The 23,042-nt window shown below is 39.7% G+C and overlaps 4 protein-coding genes across 7 annotated transcripts in view; 3 read left to right on the plus strand and 1 right to left on the minus strand.

The window, feature by feature from the left end:
- The window catches only part of LOC135074409 (neuroglian), a 45,407-nt gene extending 42,381 nt beyond the window's left edge, over positions 1-3,026 (plus strand). The window contains exons 16-17 of one of the 2 annotated variants that reach the window (XM_063968703.1): positions 936-995; positions 2,682-3,026. In XM_063968703.1, coding sequence (XP_063824773.1) covers positions 936-995; positions 2,682-2,803 — 182 coding nt within the window. In that variant the 3' untranslated portion in view covers positions 2,804-3,026. The remainder of the gene's footprint in view (positions 1-935; positions 996-2,681) is intronic. The other variant, XM_063968694.1, reaches the window with a different exon arrangement.
- A 6,135-nt stretch (positions 3,027-9,161) lies between these two features.
- On the plus strand, positions 9,162-21,461 carry LOC135074510 (protein shifted-like). Its single transcript, XM_063968822.1, has 8 exons — positions 9,162-9,317; positions 13,716-13,876; positions 14,733-14,972; positions 15,265-15,429; positions 17,071-17,271; positions 19,939-20,034; positions 20,485-20,697; positions 21,227-21,461. The coding sequence occupies exons 2-8, from the start codon at positions 13,717-13,719 to the stop codon at positions 21,265-21,267; spliced, it is 1,116 nt and encodes a 371-aa protein (XP_063824892.1). The 5' UTR covers positions 9,162-9,317; position 13,716; the 3' UTR covers positions 21,268-21,461.
- LOC135074475 (5-demethoxyubiquinone hydroxylase, mitochondrial) lies at positions 18,081-22,348 on the minus strand. Of its 3 annotated transcripts, none has more exons than XM_063968786.1 (4): positions 22,268-22,348; positions 19,818-19,898; positions 19,207-19,435; positions 18,081-18,410 (listed from the first exon to the last, which is right to left on the minus strand). In XM_063968786.1, exons 2-4 carry the CDS (start codon positions 19,887-19,889, stop codon positions 18,133-18,135), a joined length of 579 nt encoding a protein of 192 aa, XP_063824856.1. In that variant the 5' UTR covers positions 19,890-19,898; positions 22,268-22,348; the 3' UTR covers positions 18,081-18,132. The 3 variants fall into 3 exon arrangements, with proteins under 3 accessions (XP_063824856.1, XP_063824838.1, XP_063824846.1); XM_063968768.1 differs by lacking the exon at positions 22,268-22,348 and adding an exon at positions 21,956-22,098; XM_063968776.1 differs by lacking the exon at positions 22,268-22,348 and adding an exon at positions 21,938-22,098.
- A 141-nt stretch (positions 22,349-22,489) lies between these two features.
- Positions 22,490-23,042, plus strand: part of LOC135074502 (DNA-binding protein P3A2) — a 40,681-nt gene continuing 40,128 nt past the window's right edge. The window contains exon 1 of the mRNA XM_063968809.1: positions 22,490-22,580. The gene's annotated coding sequence lies outside the window, so the exon portion shown is untranslated. The remainder of the gene's footprint in view (positions 22,581-23,042) is intronic.

Genomic DNA, 23,042 nt, shown 5'->3' on the forward strand with positions numbered 1-23,042 from the left:
TCAATAAGGCCAGTATAACTGAGTCCTGAAACATTTTGAATCAAAATCATTTAGATTTTCGTCTTTGTGTCATGCTTTTTAGTACAGTGTTGATTTATTAATTAATTTTGCTATGCTAATAGAAGTAGATGTTTTTAATTTTTCTTTGTTAAAACTTTTCTTTTTGTTTTACACTTCGCACATTGATATGAAGACTGTCACTAACCAAAATCGTACTTTTGAGTTTAGTTCTCTGTGCACACTGTAAGGTGGCGCTATTAACAAAATAAAAATTCCCTATAGTGACAGTCTTCTCATTAGGCCCAGTTTCCACCAAAACAGAGGAGATGTATTTTAAATAACCAATCAGAGTCGCTACACACGGACTTCACACCACAGCCACAAAACGTCGCCACCGGACCGAAAATGTATGTGGTGCGGTGGCACAAAACGTCGCCACCGCACCACATACATTTTCGTGTGGCGACGTTGACATCGGTGACCGATTCATAGTTCCTTTTGTCTCCTCTCAGCTTTGCAAGTAGCAAAACCTTGGCTGGAAACTGGGCCCAGGAGCTCTTTCAAATTAGACGTTTTGAGCCGTACGTTTATTGTGCATTTGCAGGACCACACACAGTAAATTCTATGGCTGGTTTTAGAGTCACGCGGACCGTCCGGTGCGGACCCGCTCCGCACGGCCAGTCTGTATGAACTTCTAGGGAGCGTTTTAGAGTAATGCGGTCCGGAGGAACCGCTCCGCTTCCTAGCAGTTTATACAGACCGGCTGTGCGGAGCGATCCGCACTGACAGTCCGCGTGACACTTAAACCAGCCTAACAACTGCATCGTTAGTGTGCGGTCCTACTAAAACGTCTAATTTGAAAGAACGCTAAACGTGCGATTTGTTTAGCTAAGCTACCGTTTGGCATGTGTTTGACCGCTCGGCATGTTGTGTAGCGGGCATGAACGAAGACGGCTCGTTCATCGGCCAGTACGGGCGCAAGCGGCGGCCGCCGCCCGGACAGCCCGACTCCGCCTCACAGGCCTTCGCCACGCTCGTCTAAACCTTACCTTTACCTTACCTTTTACCTTACCTCATCTCCGCCTGGATGACTGAATCCCTTTGCCGCTAAAGCTGTTTGTTGACGACAAAATTTAATGCTACTTACTGTAATGGGGATGTTGCCTGGGTCAAAAAGCAAGAGTTTTAATTAGTCCGTCAGTTAACTTATCAAAAAATACTCTACACGTATTTTTCACTTTTTCAAACTAATGAAAATTTAAAGAGATAAAGCGCCCCAAAGTTCATAAGAAGAGGCCCGTGACGTCAACGCTTGCTTAAAAATGCCGCACGTTGTGACGTCGTGCGCAACTTCAACGCACCATAACTATGTAATTATTTGTTAGATTGACAAATAAAAATATATGTGTCCAATATTTTTTGATATTAAACATTACGGACTAAAAAAATTTTTTTAGGCAACTAGCCTATTAGATGAACTGAAATAAATACTGTTACGAAAAGTCACATGCATGTTGAACCTTTTAAAATGACATCTCCATCGTCACTTTTAAATACGGTTCAACGTGCGTGTAAGTTTTGTTAGTAAGGTTAGATTCAAACAGTCCTCATTCTTCAATATTTATTTTTTTGTTGTTTATTACGATGAAACTAAATAAAAGGCAATAAAATTCAATAGAACCGTCCTGATTAAAAATTAACTGTTTCCTAATTACTTTTGTCGTCAAGTACACGGCTAAAGACTTCCGATAACATAGTGCCATTGTGTCCTATCAAAAACAACCAATCGCCGTAGGCCTTCACGATCTTCGATTCGATTGGCTCACACAACGGTGAATCCGCCCACAAAATTTCACAATCTCTATAGATCTGATTTCAGAACATATTATTAGACTTAGTTATTGTACTGCCAGTGTTTAGGTATAAACGGGCGCTCAGGGTCTTTATTCTACTATTTAAAAAATAGTTCATATAAAGCCTACTTTCACTCGTCCATAAACAACTTAAAATCTCCACTGCGTAATCTTTTACGAACTTAGGTTAGACGTTAAGTACACAATATCTTAAAATTAGTTGTAAAATAATGTAATTATGAGTGATTTTTGGAGTGAAATTTATTCCTACTTATTTGAGTTTTTTTTATTTACACCATGCTTGTTTATTTTATTGGTTGATTATATTGTTGTGCATTTAGTACGTAGTGTTAGACGGCACGTCCATTCATTCGTCCCCACATTCCTTCCTTGTTTGCCTTTGCACGAGCAACGCTAATGTTAAGTTATTGAGGTATGTTATTTTTTGTTTTATTTCATTATTTTTGCATGTTTTGAATTTTTCATATTTTCATGCCTACTAAAGTTTTGCGTTTTTCTTTTTTTGTTGAAAAAATTTTTGTGGAGTCTTATTTAGATTTTCAACCGTACAAAAGTTAACCCAACCAACATGTCTATTGATAAACAACTATTGGTTGTTTTAGACCTAAGAATCCAATGAAGTACTTGCAGGATTATCAGTTTATTCCTGCCTTAGTTATAAATCATTCAGTCGAGTCGACAAGTTTAATAAATGTTATAAGAAGGCACTGTACAGTGCTGATGTTGAATATTTTTGATAAATAAAACAATGTCTGATTCGTCATTCATGTTATTGAAAACTGCAGCACATTTAACACGTAACTTGTACAGGTCGCTTCACGGAAGACGGTTCGTTCATCGGGCAGTACGTGCCGGGCGCGCGCGTGCTTCCGCCGCCTCCGCCGCCCGCGCCCGCGCCGCCCGGCGCTCAACCACCCACCTACGTGTAAACAGTAGCCACGCCCACATCACGCACAGAACAATGCCAAAATGACGCCTTGGCCGCTCCAACTATACGGACCTCAGCTCCGACGTAAACTATTCCTAAGGTAGGACCGTAAAGTTATTATACCTTCGGAATAGAGCAACCACGAGCTAAACGAAACCGATTTTGGATGACACTGGATGTCATTTGTGTTTAATGCTGGATTTCTATATTCAATCCTAATCCAAATTATAGCCAAAATAACTGCGGTTTTTGGTGTTTTTACATTTTTATATTGTTTATAAGACTATTTAAACAATATTAAAGTGTAAATGCATCGAAAATTTTGGAAATATAATCTAAAACTGAATTCAATTTGACAGTTGTAATCCGGATTTGGACAAGGATTGAATATGGGAATCGGGCGTAAGTTGTCAGGATTATTTCACTGTTTTGTACAATAATTCAATCACGCAGTCACCACGTTTCTGAAGCATTATTTCTCAGAAACATCCACGATTTCAGTCACGTAAAATCTGGAAATATCTCCGCAAATTTTCAGCGTGCCAATAAGTGCTAACGAACGAAACTATTTGACAAATAGTTGCAAAAAACGGTTCCGTTTGACGTGACGGCGACGGCATCACGCATCTCTTTTTATCACACAGTGTTGCTGCTAGTGACATCTCGCTCACTCAGTTCTTTGTTGCTCTATTCCGCTAGGTATATTAACTTTATAGGTAGGACCACCGATACACAGGTCCCGTAGTGTAGATTGTAGATAGAGCGTAATGCGATGTGTGGTAGACAGTTGAAATGCTACTGTATTATAAACGTGTTCAGGGGCTGTCTACATAGTGGTAAACATTTCGTCGATTTCATGTCTAAATTATTTTCAATACTGTAATTGATGTTTAAATTACAATGCTACATAATTTTAGCGATAATATCAGATTGAACCTTTGTGTAATAACAAACATTTAGAAATGACCACATGTATACAATCCCTATCATTAGGCGTGATGTTAACGCGTAACGGGTCCAGGCGACTGCGTCAATCAATGTCAAAAACTTCGTCTCGTCGCGTCGACCGCTCAGTGGCAGCTACGATTATGTTCTTTCGACTAATCGATTGTAACCGACACTCGATTTGCATATCTATGTATCCGTTTTTATTGTCTGCACTGCATTGTTCAGGCCTACTTCTGACATCGAGTGTTTCGGATTGTAAACATCGCTTATCGAATAATTAAAGTTTTGTTTGACATGAATTTAATTCAACTTTATGAGCTAATGTAACAAAATTGCCATCTCCTTTCCTCTATTCCGATTTGTTGTAAGAGTAAAAGAGATGACTAATACTTGGCTCTCCGAAACGACGAGACGAATCACATCATGCAAATTACTGCCACTAGTCTTCATTTCTCTTATGAATACAGCACTGATGTCTGGTATGTAAACGACAGTTTTGGACACTTTATTTAGTTAAATTTATTAGAGTAGGGCCAAGTTAGGATAAGCTGAAATCAGAGCCTACTATTCTGTTAGTTTGGCCCTTGAATGTAGTGTCAGTAGTGAAGGCTATTCAAATACATAGATTTTTATATTGTTCATTATATACGGTTATTGTCAGTCTGTGTATCGACTCATCCAAATGTTGGATCAAATTATAACCAATTTAGTGTCATGTTGGTCCAACATTTGGATAGTCAAGCGACGTGATCACTTTCTAATATTGCGGTTGAATGTGGTCAAGTTTTCATCAGTATCTACAAAAAGGAAAATAGGTTCTTTTCTTTATGAGACTGATTTTAAGTAATGAAGTAAAATAGTCATCATAACCTGACACTGTCTGGTACTGGAAAACCGATTGTTATGATCATATTTTGTTTTAATATTTCACTGTCTGTGAAATAAATATTTTCACGGGTAATTTACTTTTGAACACCTATAAAGACTTGGTTGTTTTATGAAGCAATCGGAGTTTCAGTAGCGGAGCACCCATCTCAGCGGCTTGAATAGGATGTACGTAGGCGATGTTTTGGCTCGATATCAATTACTTGTAAATTAAGGATACGGTAGTTGGTGAAGATTTGAAATTAAGAAAAGCTATTTTTGTCACAGAAAATAGGTAATGGATAAAATTATTAGCTCTGGATGCCGGTGGTCAGACTGAAGTGAGCTATTAGCGGCGGGAGTAACGGTAGAAATGCTTTCAAATCGACAACGGTCACGTTGTATTGTAACTATTTGGTTAAATGTTGCATCTATTTAACATTGTCTGATATATGTATACTATATAGAATTCCTCTATCGCATTATTTTTCTATGCTATTCACATCTATTTACACTTAGATCACAAATTGTCTGTGGACCATCGAGAAAAAGTATTTTGTGAAAATAAAAATATGACTGTTCAGTAGCGTCGTTATAGACAGAATATTTTAAATTTTGAACTATTTAACTTCCAGATATATCTATATTTTTAAACGGACAAAGCTTATTCGATTCCTAATACGAAAACTTGTAATTTTCTGGGAGTAGATGCATATTTTTCCATACATCAAGTGTCAAGACGAGCGAATTGTATTAGGATATATTTTTGTACGGCGCAGTGTGACCACCGGCTGATGTTGGTGCTTCGCGGGGGATAGCGCGGTGATGGAATCGATGTTGTGATCTGGTACGTAAGGATGTCACCACTGCCCGCCACTCGACGCCGGCATAACCTTTGCAGCTACATAATCAGGAATCTCTGAGCATCTCATCGTCTTCTCTAGTTATCTTTATTATATGACAGAAGTTAATCTCAATTTTAAATAAGTCGAATCCCGGTTATGCCGCGCCGTTTGGCAGGTCGATCAGAAATCTCTGGCTGCTAAAATATGATATTAGATTGTAATAATATTAAATCGAATCTCAAGAATTAGAAATACATTTACCAAGGTCGTATAAAGTGTACAACCATTGATAGCTATTTAAACTTTTCTCCAACTGACGAATTGTACGGGTTATTTAACTTCCACCCCCATTCGAACGTGTCGTCAGTGAGGTGTCTCTCATGCGTAGTAGGGTAAGACTTCTAAAGCTTTTTGTATTTAACATTTATGAAGTTTGTTCGCACCACTCACATTAACGTTATCCCAAGTTGATGTTTCTCATTTTGGACGATTACGGAGTGGAGAGGGCTGATGCGATTTTTAAATCAGTTGTTGCCCTTCGCCAAAATTATATTTACTAGTTTTGAAACTTTTTCAAAAATGTATCGACGGTCAGCTCCACCCCGTATGAAGATGATATCTCAAATTGTATCTCGTGTTTAGATTTAAGGCTAGGGTCTCGTGTTAACTAATGTTAGTCGGCTAACGCGTTCGCTTGTCGCATCTATACTGTAACATGTATTCGTTCTTTGCTTTATAACATCGTTGTACCGGTCCGTGAGGTACACTGTGAGACATTTAAGTGCACGACAACATGTTGCGTCGTCGGCCGGGCCACCTCCAGAGAGCACGTGCTTAAATAAGTCGGACGGTGTACTTTATAAATTTTATTTGTGCATATTCTTACTTCGCCTGAAAGGTGTCGGGTCCTAAGTAATACATTCCACGCGGTTTAACCATGTTGATTTGTTTAGAGTTCTCTTTATTTATCGAGTTTCTCATTGTACGCGACGGTCAGATGTAATCTGAACAATGTTTTTAAAACTAAAGACTGCCGTTTACGATAGAAACCACAAAGTAACTTATTTATTTTTTATTTAATAACTCTAATTATCTATTATTGTATTTATTCCCTTCGGATCTAATCTATTGTATAGTTTCTCGATCGTAACGTGTTTATGGCAAGATTTTGATCGTTCTGATTTAGAGCTTACACTGTAACCATTGGTACCTTATACATTGCATTATATTTATATTTGAAGGCACTGTTATCGTAACCCCTTTAAGTTATTTGTTAAGGAATCTTTATCATGTCTATTGTCTAGTAAGAATTTAATATATATTAATATTAATTAATTAATAGTAGGAGAGCCTTGTTCGATTCGCGTCTGTTTTTTGTCGCTTTTTACCCGCTGTTGAAACTCTCTCTCGGACGTTTGTTAGTTCTCGGTGTAACACTTTGATGACGTTAAATTGTTGAATATGTCCTCACCAAAATTACGGTGATGTATGTCACTGCCTTCCCTTTGAAATTCTTAGAATTCACATGTGTTCATTTATTTGTAACATGTAATGACTACAATCGTAACTTGCCTTATGTAAATGTATATTCGTACTGTTTCATTATTTTAACGAGAGTCACATCCTAGACCGAAGTATGTTCTCGCGAGCACAATGTTTGCATTTACGTAGTGTCGCTGTCACAATTATGTATTTATGTATGTAATAATATGTTCATGCAACTGTAATAAACATATTTCGCTCATTTATTACTGAAAGACAAGCGTAGTTAAGCGGATTTGTGCGGTGTGATCATTACAAATATCTGTACGGTTATTTTGTCCCGACGTGATAGAACTACAATTTGTACGTAGCCGTACGAAAAGTTGAACGAACAGAAGGCAATAGATTCAAGTTGTTACGATATAGTATTTCATGAAAGCAAGTAGATAATTGTTGTATGGTACAATCAGTGTTGTTTTTAGATTAATGATGACAAATACAGATGCTTAACTTTTGTAAGTCATATCGAAGTCAGCGTCGAAGTAATCCCGTATCATTGTTTCGTCTTCCTTGCCTTGTTTCCTGTTATATTTGCACTGTATTTTATATTTACATCTGGTCTACACTTATCCCCTTATTTACCACCTATTGATTATGGCTTTAATATGGTTAAGTACTAGAACTACTTCAAACAACATCACAAAATCAAAATGTTAACTCGGATAGTGTGTACCATTGGCGCCCATTGTAAAATTTTCTTTGGTCGATTTAAATCAAGGCACGTACAAAACTTCAGCATCTGTATTCCTGAACGATAAATGCTAAGCAAGCTTTTTAACCCACATTGGAGGTGTTTTGTTAAATTAGATTATAGGTTGCATTTATTAATTAATATAAAAAAGTTGAAACATGACAAATTGCAACACGGTATTCTATTTCTGGACGAAACTATTTCTGAGCTCGTGCGAATATGAAGGATCACGAATTATAATAATTTACATTTTAGTTCGCATTAAGTAACTGTAATTTATTGTGTAACTATGATGGATATTTTTTTATGTTGCATAGAAAATAAATTTTAAGAAATTAATTCATTTGTTTTATTTAAAACAGTACACCCTTAACTTTAGCAGAATATTTCTCAAACTAGGTCATTTCGATGACAAAACTCGTCAGCTTATAGAAATGACATCTACCTAAAGGAAAATACGCTCGCTACTTACTCACTGTATGACAAAATGTATGTACCTATCTCATGATTTATATTTATTTTGTTGTTGTCATTTCTTGAAATGACTAATCGAAGTTCATGATGGTACACAATGAACCAAATGAATAGTTGCTACGAATTTCTGATCAGGCGCAAGTCAAATACCAATTGAGTGCGATCAAATCAATAAATCGATCGTTCAGACAGAAGCAGATGTCATGCTAACGGGGGACGACAATTATTGCCAATGAAGCGTTTGTGCCGGCGATTGGCGCGGGTCAGGCGGGACTGTCTGACCGTATCGCATATGCGTTCTAATTATACATCCTTATTACTGGACCTTACAGCTAATTAAAATCAATCGTTATTATCAAGAGCACTTTAGATGAATGTGCATTATCATTTGCTTAACTTTTAGGTCATTGCTTAAAAGGTTGACTTAGGATAATAAGACTACTCTATCAAGATTTTATCTAAGACAACATGATGCAAAAAATAGTCTCTACATTTAACTCTGCAGCTAAGTTTCTACAAACAGTAAGTACGCATATATCCAAAAGTTAATAAAAGTATACCTACGCAATGAAACTTTATTTTGTTTAAATACAAATAAGTCATTAATCATTATGTTTGTTGATATAATACTCGTATTACTTGAACTTTGTTATCAATAAAAATTATATCAATCATTTCTTATGTTACAGATAGATATGACGAAGACTATCGGATACCTGTGGAGCTGCGGAACACACTAGTAAGTTCAAAAACTATTTCTCTACAGTCGTCAACTTATTAGAGACTTGTTTTAGGTTCTTAATAACTCCGGGCTGTATAATAATGACGTCGACGACATCCTTAAAAAGCTTTATTGGCGAGAGCATCGTCTCACTGTCCTGGCTCAAGAGGCAAGCTAATCCCGTCAGTTTGTGAAGTGTTATCCGTGGTAATATGGTTTAAAGTCGAGTGGCGTGCTCGGGTCGGTCGTCGCTTGTTTGCTGGAGTCCCGAGAGCAGCCAGCAGCCAGTCTGTACCCGGCCGCTGCGCGCTCCGCACTCCGCAGCGCGTTTCACACGTCCCCACAGTTCGCGAGTGCAGTGTTACTAAATAATGACCGTGTTTTGTGGGTTTCCTCCAACTTTTTGACACAAATCAAACGCTAAAACAAGGTAAAGCGGTCCGCTCAGTCATTTGTTTCGTATCGCGAATTTCAGTCACGATTGCTTTAAGATCATCGGTCCCACTTAAAAGTTAATCGTTTGAGCTATATCAAATCGAGTGCATTGAATCATTCTCTCGCATCACCTACACTTTGTTTTTAAAGTAACTTGTTTGTTAACTTTCTTGAAACCTATTGCATCGTACTTTGAGTCAAATCGTTTACGTCAATTTAACTTGCTGAAATTACTTGATAGGTAAATAAACTTCACAGCCAGTGTTGTAAGGGACACATGTGTGCGCCGAAAGATTAAAAGCGTGAAAAAGGTAAACATTGCTATCTAGTAACCGTAAACAAACCGCGCGTTATTAATAGTGCGCCTGCGCCTTGCGCTGCGCACGCGGCTGTTGACCGCCACTTCATAAATATTGCCGATTTATTTGCACCCAACTCGTTGAGGACGGGCTCAATTATAAAACCGGATTTTGTTTCTGTCTGGGAATATGATAGTTTTTGCTTTATGCTTCATTAATTATAAGTTAGCTGCGTCAGGTATTTTCCTTTGCCCGTCAAGGATATTTGCGGTTATCAAACTTTGCAAAATGCGGGTAGTCGTTAAGTTATTGTATGATTGATGGACGATGATTCTTGTTTATTCGACAATGTAACGTGTAAAATAAATGAAAAGCTATACTACATAATTATTAACGTTTTTACAAATTAAATTGAAACATTGATAAAATCGTTGCAAAATCTTTATGAAACAATTTTCCAATTAATAAAATATCCGTTCACGTTTATTGGTAGACAGTCAAAAACGGATTAACTAGTAGCTTGTATTTGATTTGTAACAATTTTAATGATCAAAACAAACCAACGAGCTATCCCGTTTCTTTAATTGCGACCCGTTCATTAATTCCAGTTAGCGGTGACAGGGGGATTTATCGGGCATTGTGGCTAGACACGAAAATAGAGAAAAAACGCTACGCGCGCGGGAGCGAGAGGCTTTTTACTTTTTACGGCAGGGTACCTGTTTGGACGGCTCCCCGGCTGGTTAGGCTAACAAGTGCACGCCAGGGGTGTCGCACCTTTTTATCACCTTCCATTTTAACTGTACTACGTCATATTGTTACCATGTTGGTCACTTTCAATTGTAACCCAAACTTAAATTAAGGAATCAAGGAAATGATTCCTTAATTTAAGTTTTCCTTTGTAAAGTAATACTTTTTTTTTTTTACTATTTATTATTTTCTTCTTCTGCTGTACCTTTCCCCGTTTCATTTCCCAATAGGATCTGACTTAGATTCTCGACTCGTTTACCACTAACTTTATGATGAATCGTTTTCACCTTCACACAATATACTACTACTACTTATCACTAGTAAACGCGAATTAAGTGCGTAGATAAGCAGAAGGGGAGAGGTTAATAGCCAGGATACTCTACGAGTAATACACGATAAAGAAGCATTATTCAATCATGTTACGATTGTTGTTTATATTTTCTCAAGTAGGTAATGATGTCCCAGAAAAACTACTATTTAAGTACTTATTTAGTACTATTTAATTAATTTCAAATGGAATGAGTGGGCATCAAATGACGATGACTAAATACATTGTTATGATGGATACCTAAATGCGAATATTATTTTATTATAAATAATGTGTAACTTCTGTCGGGCCGTAATTAGATACTGTGATAGTTAATGAACAATGTAAGATATTAGGATAAATTAATACTAAAGGGGGCAAGGAATCAATATCGTACAAATTAATTCTTAACCCATGGAAAAATCCACAGCATGTTTTTTTCGTATTTTTAAGCACTAAGTTTCGTGAAATCGCGCAGTAATGACAGGTCATTCGCACAATATCCCGCTATCGCAGGAAGTGCATGGTCGCCAGGCAGAACCAGCGTCCAATAAGGACTTACACGCTCAGTTTGCTAGCGCATTTTTATTTAACCCGGCGTCAATGACGCTGGGTCATATTGACCCGAGGCATTTTCAAACGTTCATAATTTTTTTTTGCGTCCATTTTGTGGTTCGAGCGTTCGTATAGCTGGAGATACAACCTCCCTTAGTCCATTCCGTTAGTTAACTCAGTGTGACTCCGCTTGCGTAGCGAGATACACAGGCTTCAAATTAAAACGGGTCATTATGACCCGGCGTCATCGGTGGCGCGGTGATTTTGTGGCTTACTTTTATTCGCTTATTTTGTGTTTAGTGCTACCTTATGTTGTTCTTTTTCAAGTTTTAGTCAAAATGTCTTTGTTAAATGACCCAGAAAGAATGAAGCGCTGCTAAGAAGAGTCGGATTCCGAGAGTGAAGAATATCAGGCTGTAATAGCTAGAACTTAGAAATAGCAACGAATGTGAAAAAGACGCAAGTAATTTGGACTCAGTCTTCGGATAATCTCGACCTTGCAATAGTACGACGCCGGCAAGTGCGTCATGCCACATTTACATGCCCAGACCATTTGATTACATACTGCACCAGTTGCAGCAATTCGATGGCTCTGAATGACGAAGTAGAAGACTGATCTCATTGTATTTGCATATAAGAAGTTGATTTTATCTCTTTTTCACTATATAACATTGTTGATTTCTATAAATACTAAAAATCTTTACCAAAAACAAAAAATATAGACTCATTGTGTTTTTATACATGATTTTTTCATGTTTTGTTTAAAAATTAATAAAAAATTGATTTATATTATGTATTAGTTTTATTTTTATTTTATTAGCTCAGTAAAGAACCCTATAAACATAGTCAGTTATTAAAATTAAGATTACTTGTTAAATTTCCTGAAAAAATGATCGATGAAGTATGGGTCAATATGACCCGGGGTCGTCGTCTTTGCAATTATTTTCACGTCATTGGCGCCGGGTTAAAAAAATGTGGCAGTGAGATAGTTTAAAGTCACCATTATCTAAAAAAAAAATTACTTAGATCACGAGAACTTATCGGAATCTGTAAATAATGTTAAATTTTCCAGAGGCACTCTTTGAAGTAACCAAGATGCAGTTGTTATGGACAATGTTTGAAGGCCATTAGAGCACAAACATCTGGAATCTTCGGAAACAGTTTGAGAGATGTATGAAATTCCAGATGTTCTTCTCTTGTAATTACATCGTTCCCTCAGAAAGTGTGTTCAAGATATAAAGAATATTGTACATACGCTATAACTACCTACTATTTAATAGTAATTATTATACAAATAATTTACTTTAGGTACCTACTTATTGCTCAAACTAATTTGAGGACAGGAGGTTATCGGTGATGTTTTTATGAAATTATGTGAGCTTAATGTTTTATCTGCAATTAATATTTTATTTATAAATACTCCCGAACGTAGCGAGATAATTGGCAGTGTTTATTGTTTTTCTGCTTCGTTTCTTTGTTTATAATGTTTATGAAAAATATGTAATAATTAAAGATTAGATTACGTGAAACTTTACGTGACTACTTTAGGTACGTGATTATTTTAAGTAGGTTATAAAATTTAATTGAAAATACAACACCACATTTTATTTAAGTACATTAAACGTCAACCCGTTTGGATTAAATGTATAATTCTTATCATCATACATGGTTTGGTTTACAATCTAAGACTACTGTTAGTAATCTTTAAAAAGTTTTTTTTTATAAATATGTAGTCAAAATCGTTGGCTATCCCTGCGCAAAGAACGATTGTCTACTTTTTTTGTTCACACCTTTTGTATGTATAATTTGACATCGGGAGCGAGAAAAAACTAGTAGACATTACATTTTGACAGGGGATATTTAATGAAGTCGTCGGTTTTTTACGACCCCGGCCTTTCTCACGGCGAGTCCTTTGTAGGAGCACGTCTCGAACTGGCCCAATCAATTATGTTAACTGTGATATTTTTGTTTTCTCCTTTTTTGTCCAGTTTGCTTGAGAACCATTTTGTACGGTTGACAAACAAATTATCCGCCGGTTTCACGCCTATTATTAGAGCTTCTTTTTTAATGGCTGTTTTGTGATGTACTAATGATAGGCTTTTGTCTTTATTTATTGACGGTTTGTATCTAAATCATGCGCTTTGGGGGAAAAAATATAAAATGCAATCCATACCTAGCTGTTAAACTTCCAGCAAACATTATAATAACTATACCGGGAGCGGGTGTAGATAAGGAGAGTTTTTGGTCTGTTATAAGTGTTATAACTCTATTAAAACTGTTGATTCAGACAGGTTTTTAACTCGAAGCCTCTGAATTTCTTTTACATTATATCAATGAAGGTTTTCGCGATTGAAAAATCCGCCAGAAAACCCTCATTGGATACATTGATCTGAGTTCACTGTGTACTAAAGTTTTTGTTACCTCATCTCTTACACTTTTACTTGAGAATACCCTTATCATGAAATTAACTTAGATTCTGGTTCAGGATGTGGCGATCGGCATCAATGGGCGCGCGACTGTGCGCAGGAGTGGCGCTGGCGATGTCGCTGACGCTCGGCGCCGGTCGCCGCGAGTACAAGGACGCGGAGGCGCGCCAGACGGACATCTCGCTGTGGATCGACGAGCGGCAGATACGCATGTTCAGCGGTGAGCTCTAGCAACTTAGACTCCTGCTGGATCAGGATCCTGCTGGATCAGGATGGGGGGAGCGGCATCAATGGGCGCGCCATCCGATCCTCAATCGACGAGCAGCAGATAGGTACCTACGCATGTTCAGCGGTGAGCTCTAGCAAGTTTTAGATGTAGTCGTTGCCATCCGATGCTCAATCGACGAGCGGCAGATGGTACCTACGCATGTTCAGCGGTGAGCACTAGTCTAGCAAGTTCTAGATGTAGTCGTTGCCATCCGATCCTCAATCGACGAGCGGCAGATAGGTACCTACGCATGTTCAGCGGTGAGCACTAGTCTAGCAAGTTCTAGATGTAGTCGTTGCCATCCGATCCTCAATCGACTAGCAGCAGATACGCATGTTCAGCGATGAGCTCTAGTAACTTAGACTCCTGCTGGGTCAGGATGGGGCGAGCGGCATCAATGGGCGCGTAGGAGTGGTGCTGGCGATGTCGCTGACTGAGTACAAGGACGCGGAGTAACAAGTTCTAGATGTAATCGTTGCCATCCTATCCTCATTGCATCGCACCAGATGTCGCTAGTTCAACCAGAGCTATCTTACTCACAGACTTAACGATAAACTCCAGGTAATTCAGCTCTAGATTTTGTATTAATGTCTCCGATTCCAACACCGGCTGCCTCTTAGCTACGCTACGACTCTACCTAAGTTCCTAGGGTTGTAGGTAAGAATCGGAAAATGTATGTCATTGCAAATCAATGAATGATACATAATTAAGTACTAGTAGATATACCTACCTAAATGTTTTTTGTACAAAACAACCACTAAGCATTGCGCATGCTTACTCACTGACCTATTTACCTTTCATGTTACAGGGATGTCGATGCGAGTATTTGCGATTATGAACGGCCACATATCGCCGTACATATTGGACCCGAACTTCTCCCACAAGCTACCCATAATCCCGTCTGAAGTGGGGTACGTTAACTTCACGTGGCGATCGCGGAAGAAGTACTACTATAATTTTGATACTTTGACGTCGTCTGACGAAAAAGTGCTCAGTCCGCCAGTGTTGTCTATCAAAACGCAAGGACGGGTGCCTAAGTTGGATAAAGGTATTCATCATTTTTAATTATCTAGGAGTCGGAACATTTTAATATGCTATGTTTTAAAAAGGAACTCCCTTTATGAGGCTCTATGGTTTTACGCACTGTCAACAAAGCAGAGTCATATACTGTTACAACCCTATAACTGCACACCTGGCTGGACTGTCCCTCGCACTCACCCGCACACCTATCCGCTTTCGTCCAGACCAGAGCGTCGATGTGACGTCACGGCAGCCAGATGCGCAGTTAACTCGACCGCGTTGTAATTAGCAATACCACTAATCCATTACATTGTTCACAGAATTCAGTTTGTTTTTACCCTGTGTCGGTAACAGCAGTGGGGTAGCGACATTTGAGATAGGGCTAGTACTTAAAAACGGACGAGGCGTGCCGCTCAAAGGCACGCCCCTAAGGTTTAACCTAAAGAAGGAATGCGCACAGAGAGGTGTGTATATTGAAAGGACAGGTATAGTATCGCCAACGCATTTTTAACACTAAAACGTCTGTGTTTTTGTTGGTTTTTACTGATTTGGTACTTATTAATAAACAAGAATCACTTATTCCAAAAAAGTGCAAAATAAATAATAAAAGAAATTGCTTTAAAATCGTAAACACAGAACAAAACCACAGGCTAATTATGCTTTTTGTCTCCTTTTTTCATTTATTATAAAAACAATATAATAGCGTTCATAAACCTAACTTATTCAGGGTTAACAGCTTGTTAACGTAATCGTCATGCTATTTTTCTAAAATAAATGAAATTGTCCTCGTGAATACCAGACAGACACTTCCAGAAGTACTAAAACATTGCATTTCATCTATTTCGAGCTCAAAACGTTTATGCTTACGCTACTAATAATACATTTGTGGGTAGTTAGAACGAAGTGCTGTACAGTCGCGGTCACTATTCCATACCATAATACATCATAATCTTGTTTGTTTCATTATGTGTTCAGGCAGAACAATACAGTGATTGACATTTAATTGCGGCATTGTTCATAGTTTCGCTAGTAATTTTAGCACTTGCTATTCATGTTGTAGACTAAACAATTTGAGGCATAAATCAGAAAGCTTTCAGTTTTTTGCATTTCACGAGGTGTATTTTTGAATCATACGGCATACTAATTCGCACAGTCATCCTTTTGTGTGCGTTTGCGCAAATATCGAATGGTTTAAGAATACCTAAGGTTGGCCATCTACGTGTATAACGCATGTATTCACAAACATTACTATGAGGTCTCATAGTGCGCGTGGACGCACAAAGTCACACACGAACCAATCACAGAGCTCTATTCAACGCTGTGCGTTCGATTTGCTGCTACACTAAGCAAGTATCGTTTGTGAATACGGGTGTTAAGTAAACTAGTAGATTTTACTGTTCTGACTTCTGTCCTGTGAACCTAAGCTGTCAATCACTAGATTGTTACCCTGCGCACACGCATTCGTCCACTAGTGGTAGGTAGCGTACTAATGCCGGCAGCCTGCCACGAGCACCCAGGCCGTATATTAACACTAAGCCTTATTTTCCGGGTGATATCGCCGAGACGCTGATTGGCTGAACTCACGGTGCCTCTGCTCACAGCATTTGCGTTTTTAGGTTGGTACACTCGCTTGCTAGGCTGGAGCCAGGAGTAAACTAGATGGCTTCCAGCCCCAGCATAAAGGCGCATACAGACATCGAAAATTCAAAACTTCTAAATGAAACCGCGTTATTATCGGTTCGGTTTGAACTTCAAAAGATCGGTTCGGTTTGAACTTCAAAAGCGAAGTTCTGAACTTTTTAATCAACGCGCAACGGTGTCTGTATGCGCCTTTTAAAACATTATTACATTTCATGCTTCTAGTTTTTAAAATTTAACATTAAATAAGTTTATTTTGTCATTAGTTTGTATACCTAATTTCATTTAATTCTACTTATTATGAGCCATGTTGAAAAATAATCCTTTTTATTTACTGTACCTCTTACATCTTACTATGTTGCCTCAAAGAACGCAACTTATGGTCAGTTTACTGAGTAATTTTTCCAATTTTTTTTTAATATGCATGATCAATAAAAATGTTTTAAAATTTCAAGTTCCTATGTTCAATTTCGCCTTCAAATAACCAGGGCCGGATCCAGAGTGCGACAAAAAATGTGCTAACCAAGGGTGGTGCAACCACGAGAAGATCTGCCAGTGTCCCGAGGGCTACATGGGGCAACATTGTCGTACTGCGCTGTGCTACCCGCAGTGCATGAACGGCGGCAACTGCACCGCGCCCGGCGTGTGCTCCTGCCCGCCGGGCTACCAGGGCCGCAACTGCGAGGGAGGTCAGTGACCAGGCTCGGGCTCCACGCTACAGCTGCGAGGCTACATGCCGCACGCTACCCGCAGTGCATGAACGGCGGCAACTGCACCGCGCCCGGCGTGTGCTCCTGCCCGCCGGGCTACCAGGGCCGCAACTGCGAGGGAGGTCAGTGACCAGGCTCGGGCTCCACGCTACAGCTGCGAGGCTACATGCCGCACGCTACCCGCAGTGCATGAACGGCGGCAACTGCACCGCGCCCGGCGTGTGCTCCTGCCCGCCGGGCTACCAGGGCCGCAACTGCGAGGGAGGTCAGTGACCAGGCTCGGGCTCCACGCTACAGCTGCGAGGCTACATGCCGCACGCTACCCGCAGTGCATGAACGGCGGCAACTGCACCGCGCCCGGCGTGTGCTCCTGCCCGCCGGGCTACCAGGGCCGCAACTGCGAGGGAGGTCAGTGACCAGGCTCGGGCTCCACGCTACAGCTGCGAGGCTACATGCCGCACGCTACAGAGGCTACATAATTGGGAAGCTGACCGATATTATTTAACATTTTAATGACACAACTACTTTTCCAAGAGAACACTAGCCACATGTCAAATTAGTAAGTTATTTACTTTCAAATCAATCAATTAGCGAGTCAATTGAGTTAGCAAACATGTGACGTCATGAGTTTATATTACCCTATTGTATGAAAGAATCTAGTTTTGAAAGCACATAAATATCACCATCGGTCAGTCATTTTACTTGTTAGGTATTTGCTCTTTGACTGAGCGAAGCCTTACATCATCGTCAATATTTGTCAGACTGTTTGCACAAATGAAACGCAGTCATAACTAATACTTGTTTATTCTAAAAATAGACTTTAATATTTGTTATACCTAGCTAAATTCTCTTGGATATCTCTATGGCGACTTTGCAGCCTGTTTTAATGACTTCTGTGAGCGCTTTGTAGAAGGGCGCTTGTTCCGCTCCGTGGTCGATGCCCGTGTCGTGGTGCTCCTGTTCTTCGTCTCGGAACTTGGTGATGGTTTCCAGGATCTCCTTGTCTATGGTCGGGTCTTCCATGAGTGTGCGCAATTGGTCGTTGTAATGGTCCACGATGACGGTTTCGACGGCGACGGTACACGCCATCGCCGCTTCTTTGCCGAGGAGTGCGGTACCTGGAGGGAATAAATATTTAATTGTAAAATATTTGAAAGTTCATCATCATAAAATTATCACATTATAATTTGTTGTCTATATCTTCAAACACAAACTACTTTGTTTAGGTTTTTACTAGATCGCGCTACATGAATCTGCCTGTTCCTTACTCGTGCATCTTGTCGATGCAAGGTGCGTAATTAAAACCAAGACTTGTCGTTGGTTCATTTCCATCTAAAGCTGTCCACTGGTGGACAAAGGCTTCCTCAAGGATTTCCCTAACAACCAATCCTACACTACCCGCATCCAAGTGCTTCCCGCAAAACGCGAACTTCACAAAATTGTCGATCCAACGAGTGGGAGGCCTTCACGGTGCTACCCGGTTCGTGTTCGCCACTCGATAATTTTTCTACCCCAACCTATCAGTTCTATTTATCTTTAACTTACCAGCTCCTAAAGCGAATCCAGCCACATTCCATATAGGCGTCAGCACTGTCGGCCGCACGCGATGCTTGTTGATCAGCTCCTCGAACTTCTCTCGATGGTTTTTCTCCTGGTCACACACTCACCAGCTCCTAAAGCGAAATCAGCTACGTTCCATATAGGCGTGAGCACTGTCGGCCGCACGCGATGCTTGTTGATCAGCTCCTCGAACTTCTCTCGATGGTTTTTCTCCTGGTCACACACTCACCAGCTCCTAAAGCGAAATCAGCTACGTTCCATATAGGCGTGAGCACTGTCGGCCGCACGCGGTGCTTGTTGATGAGCTCCTCGAACTTCTGCTTCTCCTGTCCTGATATATCTCAACAGACTCACCAGCTCCTAACGCGAATCCAGCCACGTTCCATATAGGCGTGAGCACAGTCGGCCGGACCCGGTGCTTGTTGATCAACTCCTCGAACTTCTCTCTATGCTTCTTCTCTTGGTCCCACATGTGCTGGATGAGCGGGCCTTCGGCCGTGTTCCCGAGGACCGCCATCTGTCCCGCGTAGATGCGGTCTGCGCCTAGCTCGCCCGCGTGGTCCACGCGGATTATTTTATCTAGCTGTAAAGAGAGGAAAAAACTCATAAAACTAATTTATTTTTGCAAATAGGCTTTTAAAAAGCACTTTTACACGTCCCAATATTAAACCTACCACTGCTTCGGGATAATAAATGGGCCAGTGCTGAGAAGAAGCAGCGGAAGAAACTCAGTCACTATTATTAAAATTATGAGTAAATTGTAAAATAATAGTTTATAATCGACTCTTGTTATTGGGATATACATAAGAATAACATATCTCTTCTTATCGATCTTTCGTGTGGCGTAGAGTACCGCATCTTTAGAAGAATTAAAATCTTATTTGACTTTTTTTTTTCAAATACGACGTCCTCTCACGGTTATCCCGAAATAAATACATTTTTTTTGCTAATAGTTGTATACTTACATTGGGATTCTTCTGCCAGCTAGCCGAGTGGGCCAGCCTGACGTGCTGCAACGTCACTCTCGGACGCATCATGCTCCGCAACTGCAAAGACGGAATGTTAACGTTATCACTGTTGTTTCAGGGATATGCTCGCAGAAATGCCTGAACGGCGGGAAGTGCATTCAGAAGGACACCTGCGAGTGCCCTAAAGGGTACTACGGGTTGAGATGCGAATTTTGTAAGTGCTAGACCTACTCATATGATTTTGAAATTTTGTGAGGATGGGTGTATGCTGGTGGATGAATGTTCGTTACTCTTTCACTTTTAAGCCTAGATGCAGACCGCCGATTTTTAGTTGGCCGATAGTTGGGTCGGGCTGTTAATCAGTATGGAGATGTATGAAAGTGCGCACACTGCACCGATTTGGTTTCATTTATTTATTTTGGTTTCGGCCGATTCTTCATACAAATTAAAAATCGGGTCCAACTATTGGCCAACTAAAAGTCGGTGGTCTGCGCCTAAGCTAAGACAGTTCAATAGACAGTTTAAGACCCAGAAATAAATGTGAGAGTTTGGCGCGGACTCTTTCTGTAGCTGATAGAAATTCACGCAGCTATAACTTATTTAGGCACAATCACTTTTGATTTTTGTTCCTTCAAAGTAAACTGATAAAATTGTTATCTTGCAGCAAAATGCGTGATCCCCTGCCTAAACGGCGGGCGTTGCAAGGGCGTGAACAAGTGCCGCTGCCCCGCCGGGCTGGGCGGCAACCATTGCGAGGTGGGCCGGCGCGCCGGGGACTGCGCGCGCGCCTGCAAGCACGGCGTCTGCTCCTTCGGCGCCTGCGTGTGCGAGCCCGGCTGGCGCGGCCGCCACTGCCACCGCCCCGTCGGCACTGTAGGTGCGTGACTCTAAAGTCCGGTCGCCGAGCACGTAGAATTTCGTCCAATGACCTCAAGCCAGCCATTTTTTTGGCTCGCACGTAATTATATTGCTGTCGCGACTATGCGACGGGCGGCCGCAGTGAGTGTGCGAGAGATATTCAGGATCAGATGCGTGACTAGGAGTACCTAGCTAGCTGATGGGATGGGCGACACTTATTGCACTATTGGTGCGTGAATAGAAGACGCTAACTTAAGTGCTGCGTGAATAGTACACCCTGCTAGTGCACACCTGTGGGTGCGTGACTCTAACTGTATTTAGTTAAGTGGCGGTACTGCCACGGGTCCACCATTGAAAGTACGTGGTGAACTGATGAGCGACACTACCATCACACCACAAGGTGCAGCCATGCACTACTATAGCTCCAACAGCCTAGTTTTTCACTCCCACATCCCTTCAAAGTTCTAATATTAAAAAAAAACTAGATAGAATAGTTCTGATATGCAACCTCAAGAATAGTTTTCAATAAAAATATTTTCAAATTTCAGGTTCCTCTGAAGAGTCCATAGAACACAAGAGGCCTCGGTGAAGAATCTACAGTGAATTGATAAAATTTACTTAATAAATGCTAATGTGATTTTCATAAAATTTAATTTTTACACATAATGTAAATTTAAATATTGATATATGTAAGAATAAATTAGTCATTTAGATTGTAAGTGCTATGCCATTTAGAATATGTTCGGACATTACAAATTATTATGCAATATAAATTAAACTTTATTTTGTGGTTTACTTTTATCCCATCCCTTAAACATATGAAAGGAAAAAAGATATCGAATTAACACTTTACTTAATCTGAAATGTTAAAAAACAAGATTTTTAATAAGTAGGTATTCAAAGAGGATGTTGCATCGACTCTGTGTATTTATTTACCAATTAGTATGGATATTTTGTGCCTCTAGATATGGGGATGGGGCAAAACAAGTAATTAAATTATCACATAAAACATATTATGAAATTTTTTTTTTATGACCAGCTGATAAGAGATTTGAAATTCATAGGTTTAATATTGAGTTTTGTTATCAATTAAGAGTACATTACGTAACTGATTATGTAGGCAACTGAATTCTGATACAAAGCACTAGATTTTTTCACAGGACACATAAATATTAGTGAATAACAATGAGTAAGAATCAAAAACTCAACACAGGGAAAAATGTTAGGTTATGTCATCTGTGAATAAATTATGAACTTACGAAATACAAATCACTTACAAATTTCACGCCACTTTAATTTTGCCGATCGTGAGTTTAAAAACCACGTAGTTTATTAATTTAAAAATAAATAAACACGTAATTTGAACAAAATGAACTTGTTTACTTTTGTTACGTCAAATTTAGTTCGCACAAAACTCACAAGAGGCGCCACTGTTTGACATATTGATCAATGTTTTCGAAAATAAACTTGGAATTTTTCCTGAACGCCCAACTTCTGGGCCATAAAAAATAATTTTAGACAATTTATTAGCCCGGAAAAACGGTAAGTGCTTGCGAAAAACTATTCCCTATTCCCTAGAAAATACTTACAAAAGATTTTATTCCGGTCCCCCCTCGGGTTGAGGGGTGATTTCCCTTTCCATGCGAAAAATCGCACCGCGCAGACTCGTACAAAATGGCGTTTTGTAGATGTGAAGTTTATGCTGTCCATGTACTGAGTTTGGCGATCGATAATAATGGAGGATTCGGATTTTTCGGGCTCTCTAGTGCACTCCGTAAAATTTGTGATTTCAGTGTCTGGTTAAGTGATAACGGCTAGTAAAGTGTGTAAACTGATCGGTTACATCACAGCAAGTTTGGAAGAGTTCTAATTTGACTGCAATATGTGTTTCAAATCACGCAGGTGCGTACGCAGCCGTAGTCTTTCTATTCTGTCTGGGCCTGCTCGAACGCGCGATTCCCCTTCATGATGGCCATTCATTTGGGCTTATCCTTTACGCCGCCGCAAAAGAGTTTGCGTCATTCGTCTTCAAAGTTGACCCGTCGCAGTAAAGCACCATGCATTGGATGCAAACAAAATATCAATTCAAAATGCGTCATTTTCAAAATGGCTTGGGAATGTATTATCCAGCTAAAGTAATAAAGTCCAAGCTGGAGAGCTAACAAAACAGCTTGTTGGTGATGATGTCTTGGCAACTTATTCATATTTTGGTCATCATTCTCATTTTAGCCCCAAATTTGTCTTTGTAAAAGAACATTAGTGTGAGAAGCTCAAGTATTGATTTTCTCTAGCTAGGTCCTTACACAATAGCAATGTTACTAGCCACTTTTTAGGTATTACAATGTATTTGAGCAAATTATTCCT

Source organism: Ostrinia nubilalis, chromosome 1 (genome assembly GCF_963855985.1).
Source record: "Ostrinia nubilalis chromosome 1, ilOstNubi1.1, whole genome shotgun sequence".
Classification (NCBI taxonomy): domain Eukaryota; kingdom Metazoa; phylum Arthropoda; class Insecta; order Lepidoptera; family Crambidae; genus Ostrinia; species Ostrinia nubilalis.